Genomic DNA, 22,892 nt, shown 5'->3' with positions numbered 1-22,892 from the left:
ATCTTTCTAAAATGTGTTGTTTCACAGGATTTCAAATTATTGGTGGGGAGAAGATGGGAAGACTGGATCTAGGTGTATTTATTAGTTCAATCACCCCTGGAGGACCAGCTGACTTGGATGGATACTTAAAGCCAGGTACTTTACATCTAGATAATTTCCTAAGTACTTAACTGACAGGCATGAATTTGCATAGATGGCAAAAGTAGAACTCGGGCAAAACAAAAACAATGAAAAATAATGTCGGGCAGTGACATATCTAAGACTTAGTATGAATTTCTCTTTGTTTTTGAAAATACTGGATTGTCTATTTTTACAGGAGACCGTTTAATATCTGTGAATAGTGTTAGTCTCGAGGGGGTCAGCCACCATGCTGCAATTGAAATTTTGCAAAATGCACCTGAAGACGTGACACTTGTTATCTCTCAGCCAAAAGAGAAGATACCCAAAGGTAATGTTGTGGATGTTTCTTAGCTATGTATTGTTTCACTTCTCACAAGAACTTCAATATCATGGATTGGATTTAAGCTCCTTATTTCCTTTCTGAAAATGTAATATATGTAGCTCTGTAATATATGTAGCTCTTAGAAAATCCAAGATTTTCTATCTCATTCATCTTTAGTACTCTATGCATAAAAATGGATTTATTGTGCCAAATTGATGTCACTTAAGTGAATTTTGAGTACTTGGTGCATTCCATCACTTCATAGGCCAAATCAGAAATAAAATTCTTTACCCTGGTCTAATTAATATAATTATGTAATAGTTATCTATGAAGTCCTATCCTGAACAAGATTGTAAAAAGTAAAAGGATAAAAACATAAGAAATTTTAAAACAAGACCATATCATTTTGTCTCATAATTCCTGCCATTAGCATGTTGTGGGAGAAAAGGCACTTGACCAAGATGAGATGACTTGAGTTTGAGCCATGGTTGTTTTTCATTAAGGAGGAGACAGTGATCTTGGCTCTGCCTTGTCTACCTTGCACGGAGTTGTTCAGGGGCTCAGGTGGTGAGGCAGTGTTTGTGAGAGAAGCACACACAGCACATGCAGTGGGAAGGGCTCCAAGTCTAAGGTCAGATTCTGTCTCCACTGCTTAACACTGTATACCCTGAGGAAATCCCTTGAACTTGCTAAGCCTCAATATACTCATATATCAGATGGTGAATACAGAAGTGCTTATCTTACAGGTTTTGAAAATTAAATGAGATAATACATGTAAAGAATTAGCACATTGCCTGGTACCTATTAAGCACTTAAATGTGAGTTTTAGCTGTCATTATTAACAGCATTTTTCAAAAACATTCTAGTGCTAATTATGTGCAAGTTACCTTCATCCCAAAGATACAGAGAAATATGTAAAAGAATAGTTCAATATTACCTGAAAAACAAGTTTAGATAGTGAATTTTCGGCATAATTTCAGACAATTATGATACAATAGAAACAAAAAACATTTCCCCCCATACAAAGATAGTGAATTTTCAGCATAATTTCAGACAATTATGATACAATAGAAGCAAAAAACAAACATTTCATACGTTTCTGTCACAACATATGTTGTGACAGAAAACTTTCTTACATTGTATACATATGAGTTATTTTGACTGTGGTTTCTTTTATTCACTGAATATGTGTGTGTGTATATAAAATATGTACATATATAAATAATATTTTCAGTACTTGTTACTTGAACAAACAGGGCAAATAGAAAACACCATCACTGCCCAAAAAGAGCCTTATAATCTAATTGTAGTCCAATCATCTTAGGCAAAGGAAGCTGATTACATTTGAAAATGTAGCATACTCAGAACTATTCAAGCAGCCAAGAACCAAACAAAACCAAAGAAGGGTTATTTTATTCACCCTTTTTTAGCAAAAGAAGCATATGAATTCAGAAGAAACTCATTTTCCCTCTAAATAAACCTCTAAGGGACTCCCATCTTGATTTTCTTTTCAATAGATATTTTATAGAAAATGCATTCATTTGTTCAACAAATATTTACTGAATGCCTTTGATGTGCAGGACACAGAAACTCTACCCTCATGGGACTTACACTTTGTCAGGGGAGACAAATATTAGTTAGAACAACTAACTAAACAAATGTTTCATTGTAATTATGATAAATGTTAAGAAGTCCAAGGTACCAAGAGCATTTAGCAGAGAAACTTTACCTAGTGTAGGGACCAATAAAGCTTTTCTTTTCAGCAGAATTTCATGTGGTTATTTTATTTTTTTACTATTCATTCTCAATAAAAGTTAAAAGTATGATGTTAAAGTATAGTTCTGTGACACTTTTTCTTCAGAAAGCTAGATTAGGGGCGCCTGGGTGGCTCAGTTGGTTAAGCGACTGCCTTCGGCTCAGGTCATGATCCTGGAGTCCCGGGATCGAGTCCCACATCGGGCTCCCTGCTCGGCAGGGAGTCTGCTTCTCCCTCTGACCCTCCTCCCTCTCATGCTCTCTGTCTCTCATTCTCTCTCTCTCAAATAAATAAATAAAATCTTTAAAAAAAAAAAAAAAAAGAAAGCTAGATTAATCTTACCATATGTGTAGCTATACTGTAATGTAACTTGAAATAAAACTCAGAGAACCTAGAACATTACCAGTAGGTACGTTAGGCTTATCCCTCTCAAGTATCAGCCACTGAAGAGGAAGGTTTTTATTTTTCTTTATGTTTACTAATGTTTTTAAAGTTATAGAATACATACTAGTTTGTTAAAATAAATCTTATACAGAAATCAATGAGGTAAAAAGTAAAAGGCCTCTTACCCCATTTTCTAGGGAAACTCTTTGGTGTCTATGTCACTTTATGTATATTAGAGAGAAATTTTTGAAAAAAAAAATACGGCCTGTATGTGTACACACACACACACACACACAGACACATACACTTTTTTTAAACTAAAAATGCAGTTATTTTTTTATAATCTAAATACCAATTTGCAAGTTGCATACTCTATATTCTGAACATCCATGAATATACACCTTTTGCATGTGGCATTATATTTCATGTCATGGGTGTATCAAAATTTAATGTTTTTCTTTTATTGTATATCCAGTTTAGCTATACTTCTTTTACAAATGTGGCTCCAACAAATACACTTATATGTATACCATTGGAAAATGTACATATTCCTAGAGGTTCGATACCTAGAAGTAGATTGCATATGCATATTTAAATTTTCGACAAGTGCTATCTATTTGCCCAAGTTTTACTAAAGTGTAGTCAGCCACGTAGATGTGACAGTGTTCTCCTCACACCAGCAGTGGTGTGAAAAATTATCAGTCATTCTCATTTTTGTCAGCCACAGAGGTAGAAAACTACATTAAACTGCACATCCCTGAGCAACATGAGAATGTCTTTTCATATATTTATTAACTGTATTTCACTCTGAATTTCCAGTCTACTGGAAATTGTTGCACAGGAGTTTTAAATCTCTTTCTTACTAGCTTTTAGAAACTCTTTATTAGGGATGTTAACTCTTTGATTATTTTTTGTTATTTTTGCAAATATTTTCTCTCCAGTTGCTCGTTCCTCTTTTAAGTTTTCCTTGGTTTCACTTGCTAACATAAAACTTTTTTTCTTATAAATTTGCATCTGTAATTTTTTTACTGAAATTTATGATTTGTGTCTTTCTTAGGAAAGCTTTAAATGGCTCTTGATAAGAACTGTATTTATAAGGAATTTGGAGTTGCCTTCATAATTATTTGGAGTCCAAAAAATGCATTCTGGAAGGACAATATAAAATAAGTAAATAAATAACCATTAAATAAGGATCAAGGAGTTTTGGTGACTCAAATTATTTCTAGTGAGGGAATCGAGAAAGTCTTCACAGAGGAGACTCATTTGAAATAGGTATTGGAGAATGGAAATGGGGAGTTAAGGCAGGGGGGTATGCATTTTTATAGAAGATGCAACAGGAATGACCAAAAGAGGGGGCAAAGGAAACAGAAAGCACCTGCCGCATTTGTCGGGTCCTCATTTTGGCTCCAGGCCCTGGATCAGGTGTTGTGAATATGTTACCCTGTGTAAAATCTTCCCACAGTCATTACGAAAGACTCTGCAAGTATGTAAGCACAGCATGTGTGTCACTAACCTGTTATTCTCCTTGATGGATTTTGACTTCTAGGGCCTTCTACTCCTGTGCACATTGCCAATGGCATGAAAAACTACATGAAGAAACCTTCCTTCCTTCAAGACAGTGCTATAGATTCTTCCGTAGATCACTGCTGGCCACATGGTACCGCAAGGCACATCTCAGAGAGCTCCTTTGGGCTGTCTGGGGGCCTGCGGGAAGGAAGCCTGAGTTCTCAGGATTCCAGGACTGAAAGCGCCAGCTTGTCCCAGAGCCAGGTCAATGGTTTCTTTGCCAGCCCTGTAGGTGACCGAACCTGGCGGGAATCACAGCACGGCAGCCCTTCCCCTTCCGTGATATCCAAGACCACTGAGAAGAAGAGGACTTCTACTGACAGTAATCAAAGCAAAACTAAAAAAACAGGCATTTCTGATGCAACAGATTACTCTGACCGTGGAGATTCAGACATGGATGAAGCTACTTATTCCAGCAGTCAGGATCATCATACACCAAAAAAGGCATAGTTTAATTTGAATCTCTGGGTTTGTTTTCTTTTCATTTAATAAAGCAAACAACAGCAAATATATTACAGAGCAGAATAATCTACTATAAACTGCTTATGTTATTCTGGAAAGGAGGAATACTTTATGTACTGTGTTACTAACTGCTACTGCATTTGATGCTAACTTCCAGACAAATTAGCAGCTTTGAATACTAACTCTAAAATGGCTATCATTCTGAAAATTTGCAACCTGGTTACAGAAAGGAATGAATAATCAGGTTATGATTATTTTCTACAAGTTGTGTCTTGCATACTTAATGTTTATATTAATAAGAGAATTTAATATCTGAAAAAGTTGTTCCTAAATAGTTCGTATAATGGGCAGTTGACTTTACTGTTGATAGCCCAAATTCTTGTGAAGTTCTGAACATATGAAAATAATAAGAACAACAACATACAAAATTGCTCATTTCCTAGAAATGATATAAATGTAAACTCATACTCACAAGTGGATTCAGAAAAGAACCTTAAGCTATTTATTCACCGAGGAACCAACATTCCTCATAAGAGGGTTGTGCCCTTACAAATGGGGCTAAGCTGTTGTGCCTGTGTTTATATTGGATTTGTAAATATAAGCAAAGTAAACATGAGGCCTAATCATCTTAGAGGTCCCAGTTGAAAGCTGCTACTTGATATATATTGATTTTTAAAGGAAATAGAAATACTTTCTAAATGTGGGAGCATAAAAAACATTGGACAAGGATTATGTAAAAGCCAGATTTGAACTGGGCTCTGGGCTTCCCTCTGCCTTATCTAGCTGTTTGACCTGAAGCAAGCCCTTTAATCTCTAGACCTCAATTTCCTCAACCATCAACTATAAAGGCATTGGATTAGGTGATCTCTGAGATGGCTTCCAGCCCTCATGATCTTTGAATTTACTCTATCCCTTAATATCTTGCTTTTCCTTAATTTTTCCAAAAAACACATACTGATCTTCCAGTAGTAATTCATTTTGACTCTAACAAGAAATCCTTTTGTTTGTTTTTCTTTGTTAAGGAATCTTCCTCCTCAATGAATACATCCAACAAAATGAATTTTAAAACTTTTCCTTCATCACCTCCTAAACCTGGAGATATCTTTGAGGTTGAACTGGCTAAAAATGATAACAGCTTGGGGATAAGTGTCACGGTACTGTTTGACAAGGTTTTCAAATGTTTTCTCTTCTCCATTTCCAGCAGCCTATTATATGCCAATTTATTAATTTAATTATTTTGCTTCAAAAGGGAAACCTGTCAAATATTTCCCAAATTAAAAATTAAATTACATCTTAAAACTTTTTTAAAAAACGTGTGCTAATGATTTTTCCTGTGGTTTAAAAGAAATTAGACAAATGCTACTTGTTTAAACCCCATAGATTTCATAGTGCTTAATCTGAATACAAGACTAAAAAAATACAAAATTAATAAGTATGTTTTGCATACATTTGACATTTCTGCGTGAGCATCGAATAATGTATTTTAACCTATATCATAAATAAATTCTAATGTATATTTACATGCCCTTTCTCTCCATAATATATCTTAATTGTAAACATGACTACTATATTAAACTTAGAGGTTCCCAAGGAACATACATACTTTTACAGTCTTAAAATACAAGCATAGGCTACTTGATGAAAATACTTTAGAATTCTATTCTATTAATTCTAAATTGTAACATTATCATTTATGACATTTGAAGGATATTGTTAGTTAGGAAAAGCCATTTTAAAACATGGTAGAAATAGCACTATTAACATAGAGGTCGAAAAGAAAACCTAATTTTCAAGCACTTTTAAAAATATTATAACTCTTTACCTGTTGCCCTTGACTTCTTTAGATTTTTATTATCTTCATTTTGTGAAGGGAAATAAAAGCTGTGCATCCACAAGAGATAGAGAATCTACTCAATTAGATCTCATTTACAGTGTAACAAAACTAACCTACCAAAGCCTTTTAAAATGAAAAAAAAAGTTCCTTGACTCATAGATTTGCAAGTTGCAGTTTAGCAAATATGATCTGAAGTAAATTATTCTATATGCTGTTTTTTCCTGACAGTCATGTTCTCATACTAATTTCGCATAGATGGATTTTGTTTTCTGCTTGCTCATAATGCATGGTGTAGACTTAGAAAGGGAGAGCGATTCATATAGTCAAGGTCTGGCATGTTGTTTTCTGAGTAAAGGGTTTTTCTAGAGTAACTGTTTTACATTTGGAAAACTTGGCTAGAAATATTCTTGGGTTTTGAATTAATTGCATGTGCTGATGTGTTACTGCTTTGGCTGATGAACTTCCTGCTTTCTAGGTCTCAGATTTGAAAGATGGAGTGTGAAATTTTCCATATGACAAAATGTTATTTTATTTGCCTTTTTCCACTTAGGGAGGTGTGAATACCAGTGTCCGACATGGTGGCATTTATGTGAAAGCCGTTATTCCCAAGGGAGCAGCTGAGTCCGATGGTAGAATTCACAAAGGTAGAGTGTTTGTGTACAGGAATTATACATAGGATTATTACTTCAACAAATAAATAAGAAATTACAAAGTTGATAGAGACCTTCAAATATTCATAATATAAAATAAGAACATTTTTTTTTTTTAAAGATTTTATTTACTTATTCATAAGAGACAGAGAGAGAGAGGGGCAGAGGGAGAAGCAGGCTCCCCGCCGAGCAGGGAGCCCGATGCGGGGCTCAATCCCAGGACCCTGGGATCATGACCTGAGCCAAAGGCAGACGCTTAACCATCTGAGCCACCCAGGCACCCAGAACATATATTTTTTAAAGACTAAAGCATTATTTTAAGACTAAAGCATTAAAAAACTCCCTGATGTCATTCCAGAAACTTCTTTGCAGCCTATTCTCTAGTATCAGAAAATATCTTGACAGTGTTTTATTTCATGTTTTGTACTTTCTAAGAAGCAAGTTGCCAGAAAATGGGAAAGGAATAGTGCCCTTGTAAAAACACTGACATCTACATTTTTAATAAAAACTAACTAGTTTAATTCTCTCCAATCTCTCTACATTTGTAGTCAGTTTATCTTTTTCCATGATTTACATAGATTCTATAATACATACAATATCTTGTTCAAAATTTTATTTAAGATTGATCATAGAATTTGAAAAGAAAGTAGATACATGAGTTTGTCCAGAATTTGTCTGAGTCTATCCTCAAATAAATTAATATAAAACAGGGCGCCTGGGTGGCTCAGTTGGTTAAGCGACTGCCTTCGGCTCAGGTCAGGATCCTGGAGTCCTAGGATCGAGTCCCGCATCGGGCTCCCTGCTTGGCAGGGAGTCTGCTTCTCCCTCTGACCCTCCTCCCTCTCATGCTCTTTCTCATTCTCTCTGTCTCAAATAAATAAAATCTTTTAAAAAAAATTAATATAAAACAATACCACAAGATATTAAAAAGCATATAGAATCTTTATCTTATCATTTGCTTTTTTCCAAAATTACTGCTTAATTTTATAGGTGATCGTGTCCTTGCTGTCAACGGAGTTAGTCTGGAAGGAGCTACCCATAAGCAAGCTGTGGAAACACTAAGAAATACAGGACAGGTAATAACAGCTCATTATACCAACCTTTTAAGATATGTTAGAAGAACATAATAATGTGTGAATAATATCTGTCTCACTGAGGTCTCCAAATTTGTTAGTCAAGAAACCAAGCCTGACTGACGTAAATGTTCTGGTATTTTCTTTTCCTTCAAATTGGCAAGCAAGGATTATGACAGGTTTTTCACTGAGGAAACTTAGCTTTCTATATCACATTTAGCCCTAATAGTACCAGATCTGACAGGAGAAAGGATGGAGATTGAATTTTTAAAATTTTTTGTAAATATCTACAAATATCTAGTGATTTTCACTTCTAGTCATTTTTCAGCTCAAAGGCTAAATTATTTTCTGAAGTTTACCAATTTATTTATAATGGTCTGTATTATAGTGGTGATTTTATTCTAGTGCCCAAATTTCCTATAATATGTTTATATTCTAGAAGAGAAATTTTTTTTTAAGAGAGAGAAAGCAAGGGAGGGGCAGAGGGAGAGACCAAAAAAAACCCTTCATTTTGAAATTTTCAATCCCTTGCTTTGTTATTTTATTTTTTTCTTCCTCTACCTATATTTTGGTGGACCAAGTAATTACTGTAAATGATTTTATACCATCAACTCTATAAAGTCCTAAAAACTTATCTACTTTCTTATAATTCTTCTTAATGAAGTGCTATTCCATTTGTCCAGGTGGTTCATCTGTTACTAGAAAAGGGGCAGTCTCCAGCATCCAAAGAACATGTCCCCGTGACCCCACAGTGCACCCTTCCAGATCCAGATGCCCAAGGTCAAGCCCCAGAAAAAATGAAGAAAATGACTCATGTCAAAGACTACAGCTTTGTCACTGAAGGTCAGGCCTTGAGAGACTGTCATCTCACTTTAACTTCTTACTGACTTACTCAAAATTTAATTTTTATATATTGGATCATAATTCACACCTGAGTCTCATTACTCTTGTCAACTGTAAATAATCTGATGGAGCACTATACCAATTTTTTTTTAAGACACATATTTGTACCTCTTAGAGTTTGAAAGACCTTGGATAATGAAGTCATGCATAAAACAAATTATGGCCACCTAATAGTGCAAAATTCAAATGAAATTTTCAAGGGAAGAAATAAATATAAATAATTGCTGAGAATGACTTTAAATCCACGTGAAACCTTGACTCTTAGCATTTTCCTTATTTTGGTTTAATTTTATGGATTTGTCAGGCTAACCTTAGGCAGAAATTCACCTCATAGTTCCCAAATTGTGGTCTTTCTTAAAAATTTTGCAAGCCCTTAGACATACCACTACTTGGTTGTAAAATAAGAAAATTAAGAATGATGTAGTACTGAGTTTTTCAAAAGGCTAAAGTGTTCCTAATACAAAAGTACCCTTTATTCTGAGATTCCATTTATCTCATTTTTAGGGACATAAATGTCCTTTACTTTATAAATGATGGTGGTGGTATATAGTCATTGTTTTGTCTTTTATTTTAAATCCTATTTGATTGCCAAATGTTAGTACCTCTGAATTAGTCAAAAAAATAAGGAGAAAAAATAGCCAAGCCTGTATTATTTTATCTGATTATGAAAATAAAATTAGCGTACTCACTTTATCTCACTGCCTGATATTCTTTATTTTTTCTATCACTCCTTTAAATGTGTTTTTTCATTCTTTTCTGGTTATTATTCTTTCAGTTTCTTTTGTTGATGAGAATTTCTTTATAATGCCATTGAAGTTTACTGGAGTAAAGTATGCCTCACTAAAACATTAGAATGTCAACTTACTTTCCTCTACCCTTCTCTAACATTTGTTCTGCTCTTCTTACCATCTCTCCCTATTTCCTTCATTCTCCTTTCCCAGATTTTTCTCTTTTTTTATGTTATTCTCGGTCTTTTAAAATACATGGGATTAAAGCATAATTTTATTTTCAGAACCTTGATATCAAAACCCTCTCCTGTTCAAGTAGCTTAGTTCATGCAGCTTAGTTTATTGTTTTCTTAATGACAGAGAGTGTGAGGTTGGATTTGAATACAGAATAAAAATACAGTAAGCGCCTATAAAGCTGTACATTTTCTGAGAAAATGGGCTTTTGAAGATGTGTCTAAAAGTATGTATGTTTGTATGTTCATATGTTCATCTTAACATAGCATGTTAAGAATAATTTTTTTATATCTTTTTTTTTTCTCTCCAGAGAATACGTTTGAGGTAAAATTGTTTAAAAATAGCTCAGGTCTAGGATTCAGTTTTTCTCGAGAAGACAGTCTGATTCCTGAACAAATGAATGCCAGCATCGTAAGGGTTAAAAAGCTCTTTCCTGGACAGCCAGCAGCAGAAAGTGGAAAAATTGATGTGGGAGATGTTATCTTGAAAGTGAATGGAGCCTCCTTGAAAGGACTATCTCAGCAGGTGAGCCCCTAGGTGTTAAATGTAGCACTTTTAATAATGAGATGGATTGGCCTTTCGTAATGATTTCATAATACTGACTTAACTGTATCTTCATTTATCATTCATGGTACCCCTAGGAAGTCATATCTGCTCTCAGGGGAACATCTCCAGAAGTATCCTTGCTGCTCTGTAGACCTTCACCTGGTATGCTACCGGAAATTGACCCTGCTCTTTTGGTGAGACCTGTGAAAAGTCTGTATTTTTATAGAATAGCAATTGAGTGATTAATTCAGCTGTAGTGGTTTCATCATTGATTGATCTTCTGGGTTTCCTCCTACTTTATTCTTTAGCTAGGAATTTTGTGTGGGTCATGTAGCCTCTGAGTATATTCTACATTTGTAATATAAAGTAATTCAATTCACTTTCTTATCTCTCCTTTCCACTTCTAGAATTCTAGTATTTTAGGAGTTTGTTTTCTAAGCAGAATTAGAAAGGGAAAGATACAAAATAATGGTTACAAAACCCTTTTGTCCATTTCTTCATTGAGCCAAACTGGGAAGCATAATTCTCATTCTGAGCTAGTTTAGATAAAAATGAAAATTATTTAAGAATTTTTGCCCTTATTTTTAATACCGGAAATTACAGAGTAAGCAATATGCTTGTCCATTTCCCTTTCTTATGTCAGAGAAACAGCTAAATGATCCAAAATCTATTCTAATGGTTATTTATAAATTACATCCATACGTAGATGAACAATAATATAATTGAAGAAAGACAGCTTTTGTCCTGTCTACTTAAAAGGGTATTCCATTAAAAATAAACATGACCCCTGGGTATGAAAGGCAGGAGTGTCTAGCCCCAGAAACTTTGGCTTTTATATCAGGGAGGGGGGTAGTGTTAGGACATTAATAGGAAAGCATCATTTCTGAAGGTGTATTATAAACAGCATTTTATGAGAATACATTGATTTTGGGCACCAGGTAGGAAGAACTGAATGGAACTCTCTTAATGAGTATGTAAATTGATACAATCTTTCTGGAAAGCAATCTGGAAATATTTAACAAGGCCTTTAAGAACATCCTATGTGCTGATTATTAAATAGAAAATTACAAGGAGGGGCACCTGGGTGGCTCAGTCAGTTGAGCGGCTGGCTACCTTCAGCTCAGGTCATGATTCCAGTGTCCTGGGATCAAGCCCCGCATCAGACTCCCTGCTTGGCGGGAAGCCTAATTCTCCCTCTTCTTCCCATTTGTGCTCTCTGTCGCTATCTCTGTCTCTGTCTCTCTCTCTCTCTCAAATAAATTAATAAAATCTTTAAAAAAATAGAAAATTACAAGGAAATAATGAGAAACTGAGGTGAAAATGTCCATACAAAGAATCTCTGGGGCGCCTGGGTGGCTCAGTCGTTAAGCGTCTGCCTTCGGCTCAGGTCATGATCCCAGGGTCCTGGGATCAAGCACTGCATCAGGCTCCCTGCTCAGCAGGAGGCCTGTTTCTCCCTCTCACACTCCCTCTGCTTGTGTTCCCTCTCTCGCTGTGTCTCTCTCTGTCAAATAAATAAATAAGATCTTAAAAAAAAAAAAAAATCTCTGGATTTCTATTAATAGTAAAAGTTAGATACAGTTCTCTGTAAAATAAAAGAATTCTGAAATAAATGAAAGGTATAGCCATCTGTGGGATCATTACACAGTTTTATGCAGTTTTTTTCAAAGCATATTTAAGGACTTCAGAAAATATTAATGATAGAAACCTAAATTTGAAAGTAAGTTACAGGGGTGCCTGGCTGGCTCAATCAGTGGAGCATGTGACTCTTGATCTCTAGGTCGGGAGTTTGAGCCCCACATTGGGTGTAGAGAGTACTTAAAAATAAAATCTTCAAAAAAAAAGTAGGATACAAAGTACAATATATAGTATAAGTCATGTATTATTAACAGTTATATTTATATATGGTTTTTCTCTCTAATGAGCATAAATTACCTTTATTGTCAAAATATAATTGCATATTTTAATAAAAAGTGCTGTTCAGCATGTTCCTTTTCAATTAAGTGGGTTTTTTTAAAGATTTTATTTGTTTATTTGGGTGAGAGAGAGCACACAAGCAGAGGGAGGGGCAGAAGCAGACTCCCTGCTGAGCTGGGAGCCCAACTCAGAGCTTGATCCCAGGAACCCAGGATCACAACCTGAGCCGACACCAGACACTTAACCGACTGAGCCACCCAGGGGCCACTCAATTAAGTGTTCTAAGTTAATATAAGTTGTCACACTCTGATCTCTTTCAATGTGTGCATTACAGACCCCACTGCACTCTCCAGCACAAGTACTTCCAAACAACACCAAAGACTCCTCTCAACCAGCATGTGTGGAGCAAGGCACCAGCTCAGATGAAAATGAAATGTATGACAAAAGCAAGAAACAATGCACATCCCCATCCAGGAGAGACAGTTACAGTGACAGTAGTGGGAGTGGAGAAGACTTGGTGAAAGCTCCAGCAAAGATACCAAAGAGGAGCTGGAGTTCATCTTTGCATCAGACTCTAAACAATATGGGATCACAGGCACAAAGTCAACATGAAACATCTAAGAGTAAAGAAGATGCCATTTGTACCATGTTTTACTATCCTCAGAAAATACCCAGTAAAGCAGAACTTGAGGACAGGTATTGTCAATATTATATGTAGCACTCAAAGCAACTGGTTATTGTGAGTAATGGGAGTAGCAACCTACATTTCTCTAAGGATGAAATATGTCTATGTGTAAATGAACTTCACAGTGATCAGGGAGATGATGACTGTATTAGATACCTAGTTATTGTGACTGACAGTGTTAGTTAGCAAACCAGTAAGCGCTCTAGCCTTTTGACCTGAGATTTGCTGATCTCCTGAGCATATTTAGTTGAAATTGGGAAAGTTGTTTGCATTTCATCATCATTCATATTACTTAAAAGAGAGAGAAGAGACCTGTTTAGATAGTGATGGGCAGAAGAGTAGGGAGTACAAACATAAAGGGAAGTCGTTGGGAAGGAAGAGACAGAGAGTTTAAAAAGATAAGATATAAAACTGCAGAAGATGGGGAAAGATGACTGAAAGCATAAAGGCAAAAAAAAAAAAGAAAGACTACATTTATACCTCTAACAGTTATTCATACATTTTATTATTTGGTTACATCTTTGTGTATATCCAGGTGCAACCATATTTGTTCAAGGTCTTGGGTGTTTGGGGTTTTTTCCCCATTTTATCATCCAAAATAACCACAGAAATAAGACTTGTATTCTTTTTTTTTTTTTAACAATTTTTTTTAAATTTTATTTTATTATGTTATATATATATATTTTTTTTTTTAAAGATTTTATTTATTTATTTGAGAGAGAGAGAGAGCACATGAGAGGGGGGAGGGTCAGAGGGAGAAGCAGACTCCCTGCCGAGCAGGGAGCCCGATGCGGGACTCGATCCCGGGACTCCAGGATCATGACCTGAGCTGAAGGCAGTCGCTTAACCAACTGAGCCACCCAGGCGCCCTTATTATGTTATATTAATCACCATACATTACATCATTAGGTTTTGATGTAGTGTTCCATGGTTCATTGTTTGCGTATAACACCCAGTGCTCCATTCAATACTTGCCCTCTTAAATACCCATCACCAGGCTAACCCATCCCCCTACCCCCCTCCCCTCTAGAACCCTCAGTTTGTTTCTGAGAGTCCATAGTCTCTCATGGTTTGTTTTCCCAACACCATTTGTTGAAGAGACTGTCTTTTTTCCACTGGACATTCTTTCCTGCTTTGTTGAAGATTAGTTGACCATACAGTTGAGGGTCCATTTCTGGGCTCTCTATTCTGTTCCACTGATCTATGTGTCTGTCTTTGTGCCAGTACCATACTGTCTTGGTGATTACAGCTTTGTAATAGAGCTTGAAGTCCGGAATTGTGATGCCACCAGCTTTGCTTTTCTTTTTCAACATTCCTCTGGCTATTAGGGGTCTTTTCTGGTTCCATACAAATTTTAGGATTAATTTGTTCCATTTCTTTGAAAAAAGTTGATGGTATTTTGATAGGGATTGCATTAAATGTGTAGATTACTCTAGGTAGCATTGACATCTTCACAATATTTGTTCTTCCAATCCATGAGCAGGGAACGTTTTTCCATTTCTTTGTGTCTTCCTCAATTTCTTTCATGAGTATTTTATAGTTTTCTGAGTACAGATCCTTTGCCTCTTTGGTTAGATTTATTCCTAGGTATCTTATGGTTTTGGGTGCAATTGTAAATGGGATCGACTCCTTAATTTCTCTTTCTTCTGTCTTGTTGTTGGTGTATAGAAATGCAACTGATTTCTGTGCATTGATTTTATATCCTGCCACTTTACTGAATCCCTGTTATGAATTCTAGCAGTTTTGGGGTGGAGTCTTTTGGGTTTTCCACATAAAGTATCATATCATCTGCAGAGAGTGAGAGTTTGACTTCTTCTTTGCCGATTCGGATGCCTTTTATTTCTTTTTGTTGTCTGATTGCTGTGGCTAGGACTTCTAGTACTGTGTTGAATAACAGTGGTGATAGTGGACATCCCTGCCGTGTTCCTGACCTTAGGGGGAAAGCTCTCAGTTTTTTCCCATTGAGAATGATATTCGCTGTGGGTTTTTCATAGATGGCTTTTATGATATTGAGGTGTGTACCGTCTATCCCTAAACTCTGAAGAGTTTTAATCAAGAAAGGATGCTGTACTTTGTCAAATGCTTTTTCTGCATCTATTGAGAGGATCATATGGTTCTTGTTCTTTCTTTTATTAATGTTGTGTATCACATTGATTTGCAGATGTTGAACCAACCTTGCAGCCCAGGAGTAAATCCCACTTGGTCGTGGTGAATAATCCTTTTAATGTACTGTTGGATCCTATTGGCTAGTATTTTGGTGAGAATTTTTGCATCCATGTTCATCAGGGATATTGGTCTGTAATTCTCCTTTTTGATGGGGTCTTTGTCTGATTTGGGGATCAAGGTAATGCTGGCCTCATAAAATGAGTTTGGAAGTTTTCCTTCCATTTCTATTTTTTGGAACGGTTTCAGAAAGAATAGGTGTTAATTCTTCTTTAAATGTTTGGTAGAATTCCCCTGGGAAGCCATCTGGCCCTGGGCTCTTGTTTTTGGGGATATTTTTGATTACTGCTTCAATTTCCTTAGTGGTCATAGGTCTGTTCAGGTTTTTTATTTCATCCTGGTTCAGTTTTGGTAGTTTATACATCTCTAGGAATGTATCCATTTCCTCCAGATTATCTAATTTGCTGGCATATAGTTGGTCATAATATGTTCTTATAATTGTTTGTATTTCTCTGGTGTTGGTTGTGATCTCTCCTCTTTCATTCATGATTTTATTTATTTGGGTCCTTTCTCTTTTCTTTTTGATAAGTCTGGCCAGGGGTTTATCAATCTTATTAATTCTTTCAAAGAACCAGCTCCTAGTTTCGTTGATCTGTTCTACTGTTCTTTTGGTTTCTATTTCATTGATTTCTGCTCTAATCTTTATTATTTCTCTTCTCCTGCTGGATTTAGGCTTTATTTGCTGTTCTTTCTACAGCTCCTTTAGGTGTAGTGTTAGGTTTTGTAGAAAGACTTTTATTGCTATATACTTTCCTCTTAGGACTGCCTTTGCTGCATCCCAAAGATTTTGAACAGTTGTGTTTTCATTTTCATTGGTTTCCATGAATTTTTTAAATTCTTCTTTAATTTCCTGGTTGACCCATTCATTCTTTAGTAGGATGCTGTTTAGCCTCCATGTATTTGAGTTCTTTCCGACTTTCCTCTTGTGAATGAGTTCTAGTTTCAAAGCATTGTGGTCTGAAAATATGCAGGGAATGATCCCAGTCTTTTGGTACTTGTTGAGACCTGATTTGTGACCTAGGATGTGATCTATTCTGGAGAATGTTCCATGGGCACTAGAGAAGAATGTGTATTCTCTTGCTTTGGGATGGAATGTTCCGAATATATCTCTGAAGTCCATTTGGTCCAGTGTGTCATTTAAAGTCTTTATTTCCTTGTTGATCTTTTGCTTAGATGATCTGTCCATTTCAGTGAGGGGGGTGTTAAAGTCCCCCACTATTATTGTATTGTTGTCAATGTGTTTCTTTGCTTTTGTTATTAATTGCCTTATATAATTGGCTGCTCCCATGTTAGGGGCATAGATATTTACAATTGTTAGATCTTCTTGTTGGATAGACCCTTTAAGTATGATATAGTGTCCTTCTTCATCTCTTAATACAGTCTTTGGTTTAAAATCTAATTTGTCTGATATAAGGATTACAACCCCAGCTTTCTTTTCCTGCCCATTAGCATGGTAAATGGTTTTCCACCCTTCACTTTCAATCTGGGGGTGTCTTTGGGTCTAAAATGCGTCCCTTGCAGACAGCATATCGATGGGTCTTGTTTTTTTATCCAATCTGATAGCCTATGTCTTTTGATTGGGGCATTTAGCCCCATTTACATTCAGGTAACTATTGAATGATATGAATTTAGTGCCATTGTATTGGCTGTAAGGTGACTGTTATTGTATATTGTCTCTGTTCCTTTCTGGTCTATGTTACTTTTAGGCTCTCTCCTTGCTTAGAGGACCCCTTTCAACATTTCCTGTAGCGTTGGTTTTGTGTTTGCAAATTCTTTTAGTTTTTGTTTGTCCTGGAAGCTTTTTATCTCTCCTTCTATTTTCAGTGACAGCCTAGCTGGATATAGTATTCTTGGCTGCATATTTTTCTCGTTTAGTGCTCTGAATATAACATGCCAGTCCTTTCTGGCCTGCCAGGTCTCTGTGGATAGGTCTGCTGCCAACCTAATGTTTCTACCGTTGTAGGTTATAGATCTCTTGTCCCGAGCTGCTTTCAGGATTTTCTTTTTGTCTCTGAGACTCGTAAGTTTTACTATTAGATGTTGGGGTGTTGACCTATGTTTATTGATTTTGAGGGCGGTTCTCTGTGCCTCCTGGATTTTGATACCTGTTTCCTTCCCCAAATTAAGGAAGTTCTCTGCTATAATTTGCTCCAATATACCTTCTGCCCCTCTCTTTCTTCTTCCTCTGGGATCCCAATTATTCTAATATTGTTTTGTCTTATGGTATCACTTATCTCTCGAATTCTGCCCTCGTGATCCAGTAGTTGTTTATCTCTCTTTTTCTCAGCTTCTTTATTCTCCATCATTTGGTCTTCTGTATCACTAATTCTCTCTTCTGCCTCATTTATCATAGCGGTTAGAGCCTCCATTTTTGATTGCACATCATTAATAGCCTTTTTGATTTCAACTTGGTTAGATTTTAGTTCTTTTATTTCTCCAGAAAGGGTTTCTCTAGTATCTTCCATGCTTTTTTCAAGCCCAGCTAGTATCTTTATAATCGTCATTCTGAACTCTAGTTCTGACATCTTACGAATGTCCGTATTGATTAGGTCCCTGGCAATCAGTACTGCCTCTTGTTCTTTTTTTTTGAGGTGAGTTTTTCTGTCTCGTCATTTTGTCCAGAGGAGAATAGATGAATGAAAGAACAAAATGCCAACAGATTTGTATTCTTTTCTTATTTTTTTTTTCTTATTTGGTTGAAACACACATTAGGCTTCTGATAACAGTAGCTTCAGCCTTGAATTAACAACTAGGAATCAAAAGTATATTTTTTAACCTGTCTTACTAATTTATGCAGCTTAAAGAGCTTCAAAATAAAACCTGGACAGAGAATAAAAATTGGTAATGTTAGCATATAACAGATATGAAATGAATTCGTAGTCCAGAGTCAGGCAAAAAATAGGTAGGATTGCAATCAAATGCAGACATGAATATTTGTTAAGCATTTTCAGTTTGTGGCACAAACTCACTATATTGGATTGAAAGGTATTTGAAAATAGTCTTGCTTTTTTTGTCTGTGTAGCAATCCTCCTTCCCCTCTACCACCGGATATGACTCTTGGAGAATCTGCTTCCACTAATTCAATGGATAAATATCATACATATCACATTTCTGAACCAACTAGACAAGAAAGCTTGACATCTTTGAAAAATGACTTGGAAAACCACCTTGAAGACTTTGAGCTGGTGAGTTGTTTCCTCTGTATTAAGAAAATTCCGTATTTTCTCAAGTAAGATGTAGTCACACACAATTTCCCTTTAGGGAAAAGGCAGTCTTTTAAAGTAGCTTCATATCCATGGCTAGTAGATAACATGTCTGGTGTGTTTCTGTGCTGTGAATCCAAGGGAAAGGCAAAAAGACCCAGGTATGAATCCTGACCCTACCACTTACTTGCGGTAATTGGGCAGATGCCTGTAGAATTACTTAATTCTTCTGAGCCTTAGTAGTTCTTGCTATAAAATGGGGCTAGTAACCTCATAGTATTGTGGTAAGGATTAAATGAAATATACGTAGAGCACCTAAGACAGTATCTGCTATTTCCCCAGTTCTGATGAGTTACCTATTTAATTTTTAATCAAGTTTGCATGTAATTTTTTTCTCCTCCACACTTTTTTGTGTGTGCCCAAATGGAATCCTTTACATTGTACTAATAGCCCTAGGACTTCTAAACCTTTACATTCAGTATGGAAGCCGAATGTTCAAGAATAATATCCTTTACCTTGATTGAAATCAGCTTTTTTCAATATTGTTTTTATTATCCAAGTAATAAATATTTATTGTAGGAAAATTAAAAAACAAAGAAAAAAGATTAAAGCCATTGATAATCTCACCACATAAAAATCGTAAAAATCATTTTGGAATTAATCTCTCCAGATACCTGGTTTGCCTAGAAGCGTGTGTGTGTGTGTAACATCTACATCTTCGGTTTCGTTCTCAGCAGTAGAAAATAATCTTTTCTCAGAAAGAAGAAAATCTTTGAATGATTTCCTTTAGAAGTGTGTCATCACCCTATAAGCTATAAGCAACCTTCATATCTCATTCAAAATCTTTTTTAAAAAAGTTTTTTTATATAATTAAATGATGTTGTAATATTTAGTCACCAAAGGCTTTGTGTTTGTACAAGAAAACCTTTTCTTTTATGGCTCTTGGCATCTATCTTGACTGTTTAGAAATATATGAAGAATTTTTCTGAAACTTCCGCTGAAAATATATTCTTTAATCATCAATGTATAACCACCAATGTGTCCTTGTTTATCCTGAAAATACAAAAGCTGAAGCATGAGTAAGTTTTGTCTCAGCTGTCTAGACAAACACATACTGTTGTATCTAAACCCAACTTTTACATGGGAGTACATTCTATCTAGAATTGGATAGACCTAGCTTCTTCACTTGGTTAAGATCAGTAACCTTTTAAGGTTTGATTTCCTCCTCTTTTATTCAGTAGAAATAACAGTCTCCTCTCTGTTCATTGATGGGCAAAAATAGACAACCTAAAGAGTCACTGTTTTCTTCCCTTAGGAAGTAGAACTCCTCATTACCCTAATTAAATCAGAAAAAGGAAGCCTGGGTTTTACAGTAACCAAAGGCAGTCAGAGTATTGGTTGTTGTGTTCATGATGTCATTCAGGATCCAGCCAAAAGTGATGGAAGGCTAAGACCTGGGGACCGGCTCATAAAGGTAAGACATTACCAAAATGGATTTGTGCAAATGTAGCCAAAAACTAAGCCAGAGCTGGAGGAGAACAAGAAGGTTGAGTTAATATAACACTCCATTTATTTGTTTGGTTTATATTTTCTATCCCGACCTCTTAAAAATAAGGCCTTTATATAGTTAACAGTTTAGGGAATGCTTACAGTTCCCTTTTTAATTAGGAAGTGCCTCTAATCTCACTTAAAGCATAAGCTTTAAGCTATCCTCAGTATCAAGGACAGAAAGTTTCTTAAATTTGTATGAGGATAAATTTCCAATATTAACAAAATAATGATGCATTTATATTTTACATTATTATTTCGTATGTAATTACTTAATCATTGTACTTATGATTTCCACAGTAAAGGGAATTAGCAAAAAATTAGAGACCACTCTCTTACTGGCTAATATACAGCTAGGGAGATTACTGTATTTTCATGGCAACTTCTAATCCTGTTTTGCCTCTTTCTCATTTTTGTAGGTTAATGATACAGATGTTACAAACATGACTCACACAGATGCAGTGAATCTGCTCCGAGCCGCACCCAAGACAGTCAGATTACTTCTAGGACGAATTCTAGAATTACCCAGGATGCCAGTGCTGCCTCATTTGCTACCTGACATTACATTAACATGCCACAAGGAGGAGTTGGGTAATGCACATTCAAGCTTTGTGCAGTGTGATTTTCTTGGCTAGGTTAAAAGTAAGTACTCTTAAGACTAAGGAAACCAATATTTTCTATTCCCTGAAGGTTTTTCTTTATCTGGAGGTCATGACAGCCTTCATCAAGTGGTATATATTAGTGATATCAATCCGAGGTCAGATGCAGCCATTGAGGGTAATCTCCAGCTATTAGACATCATCCACTATGTGAACGGAGTCAGCACACAAGGAATGACCTTGGAAGAAGCTAAGAGAGCATTAGACATGTCACTTCCTTCGGTGGTGCTGAAAGCAACAAGGTACTCTGCAATTACTTATGGGTTTTGTGTGTTTGCACAAGTTTCAAGCTGTTGATTACACTTATGCTATCTTAAAAAGATATTCCTAAATTAGTAACTCATAGACTAAACTGGCAAGAATTAATAAAGTTAGAACAGACTTCTTTTTTTTTTTACATTTTTTATTTATTTAAGTACTCTCTACACCCAACATGGGGCTCGAACTCACAACCCCAAGATCAAGAGTCACATGCTCTTCCAACTGAACCAGCCAGGCACCCCCAGAATAGAATTATTGATAGGAGATTCCAAGAGCACGTTAAGTGGATTATTGTTTGGATACATGTTTGCAACTGTCAGTAAGGTAGTTACGACGTTTGTCAGCATGTTTTCAGTTGTAAGTAACAGAAAAATACAACTCAACTTGGTTTAAACAATAAAGGGTTTATATGATTTTAAAAGTCCAAAGGTGACGTGGTCATCAGGTAAAATGGTGATGCACTATCCAGAACAGTCTTCTGACAATCCTCCCAGTGACCATGGTAAACCAAGGACTGTCTGCTGATTGCCTTAGACCTAAATTAAGGCCAGTCCCTGAGTTGAGGCAAAGGGATAAGAATATACTGATTGGCCTAGGCCAGTCCTGGCCCATTCCCAGAGCTGGGGCAAAGTCAGTCCTACCCAAACCTCATGTCTACGACCAATGAGGCATAGAATTACCACTTTCAGTACACCGTATAACAATTTCACATTGTAAGAAGTGCTAATGGGCACTTTTCTTTCACTTAATAATATAAATAAATCGGAAAAAAATGTATGTATTAGTTTCAAATTACTACAAATATAGTGGCTTAAATGATACAAGTTTATTACCCTAATAGTTCTGGAAGTCAGAAATACAAAATGGGTTTCACTGGGCTAAAATCAAGATGCTATCACGGCTGCATTCCTTCTGTAGGCTCCAGAAGAAAATCCATTTCCTTGCCTTTTCTACCTTCTAGAGATTCCCCATATTCCTTGGCTCATGGCCCCCTTCCATCTTCAAAGCCAGCAGTGACAACACTCTACTTCTGTTGTCACATCTCTTTCTCTGGACTCTGCCTTTCCTGCCTTCTTTCACTTATAAGGACCCCTGTGATTACATTGGGCCTACCTAGATAGTACAAAATAACCTCCCCATCTTTAGATCCTCAGCTTACATCTGCAAAATCCCTTTTACCATGTAAGGTAACATATTCACAGGTTTAGAGGAATAGAATATAGACACCTTTGTGGGGCCATTATTCTGCCTACTACAGTGTACATACAGCCAGGCTTTCTAGATTACAGGTTTATGTTACATTTTTATCTGTGATACATGATGAGTTTTACATAGTGTGTCTTTGAAAATATAGGAACTACAATTAAATCATTTGATCATAAACATTTGTTCCTTCTAAACCTTTAAATTAGATTACATACTTTTTTCCTTTGAATGTAATCCCTGCTCTGTTTCCCTCTTATATTTCTAAAAATTTGGGGCGCCTGGGTGGCTCAGTTGGTTAAGCGACTGCCTTCGGCTCAGGTCATGATCCTGGAGTCCCTGGATCGAGTCCCGCATCGGGCTCCCTGCTCGGCAGGGAGTCTGCTTCGCCCTCTGACCCTCCTCCCTCTCATGCTCTCTGTCTCTCATTCTCTCTCTCGCAAATAAATAAATCTTTAAAAAAAAATATTTCTAAAAATTTGATTGGCATACATTTATTTTCATAGATGTAGCTGAATGTTAATTAGTGGAGAAGGAAAGTGTTCAAACAGCCTGGACAATATTTTTGTGAAAATTAGTATCTCTGCTAACCATAGATCTAACTGAATTTTTTTG

The 22,892-nt window shown here is 36.1% G+C and overlaps 1 protein-coding gene across 5 annotated transcripts in view; it reads left to right on the top strand.

Moving 5' to 3' along the window:
• PTPN13 (protein tyrosine phosphatase non-receptor type 13) overlaps positions 1-22,892 on the top strand; it is a 153,400-nt gene that overhangs the window by 100,099 nt on the left and 30,409 nt on the right. For 4 of the 5 annotated variants that reach the window (XM_044912918.1, XM_044912919.1, XM_044912917.1 and 1 more), the window contains 14 exons: positions 28-135; positions 317-448; positions 4,129-4,592; positions 5,633-5,764; positions 6,995-7,088; positions 8,085-8,170; positions 8,851-9,010; positions 10,343-10,557; positions 10,674-10,772; positions 12,830-13,191; positions 18,426-18,588; positions 19,922-20,080; positions 20,574-20,745; positions 20,845-21,055. In XM_044912918.1, the coding sequence (XP_044768853.1) occupies positions 28-135; positions 317-448; positions 4,129-4,592; positions 5,633-5,764; positions 6,995-7,088; positions 8,085-8,170; positions 8,851-9,010; positions 10,343-10,557; positions 10,674-10,772; positions 12,830-13,191; positions 18,426-18,588; positions 19,922-20,080; positions 20,574-20,745; positions 20,845-21,055 (2,557 nt within the window). Of the gene's footprint in view, positions 1-27; positions 136-316; positions 449-4,128; positions 4,593-5,632; positions 5,780-6,994; positions 7,089-8,084; positions 8,171-8,850; positions 9,011-10,342; positions 10,558-10,673; positions 10,773-12,829; positions 13,192-18,425; positions 18,589-19,921; positions 20,081-20,573; positions 20,746-20,844; positions 21,056-22,892 lie in introns of all 5 variants that reach the window. The other variant, XM_044912915.1, reaches the window with a different exon arrangement.

The sequence above is a fragment of the Neomonachus schauinslandi genome, chromosome 2 (assembly GCF_002201575.2).
Source record: "Neomonachus schauinslandi chromosome 2, ASM220157v2, whole genome shotgun sequence".
Lineage (NCBI taxonomy): Eukaryota > Metazoa > Chordata > Mammalia > Carnivora > Phocidae > Neomonachus > Neomonachus schauinslandi.
Note: the sequence above shows the minus strand (reverse complement) of the source record. Positions and strands in the feature narration are given on the sequence as shown.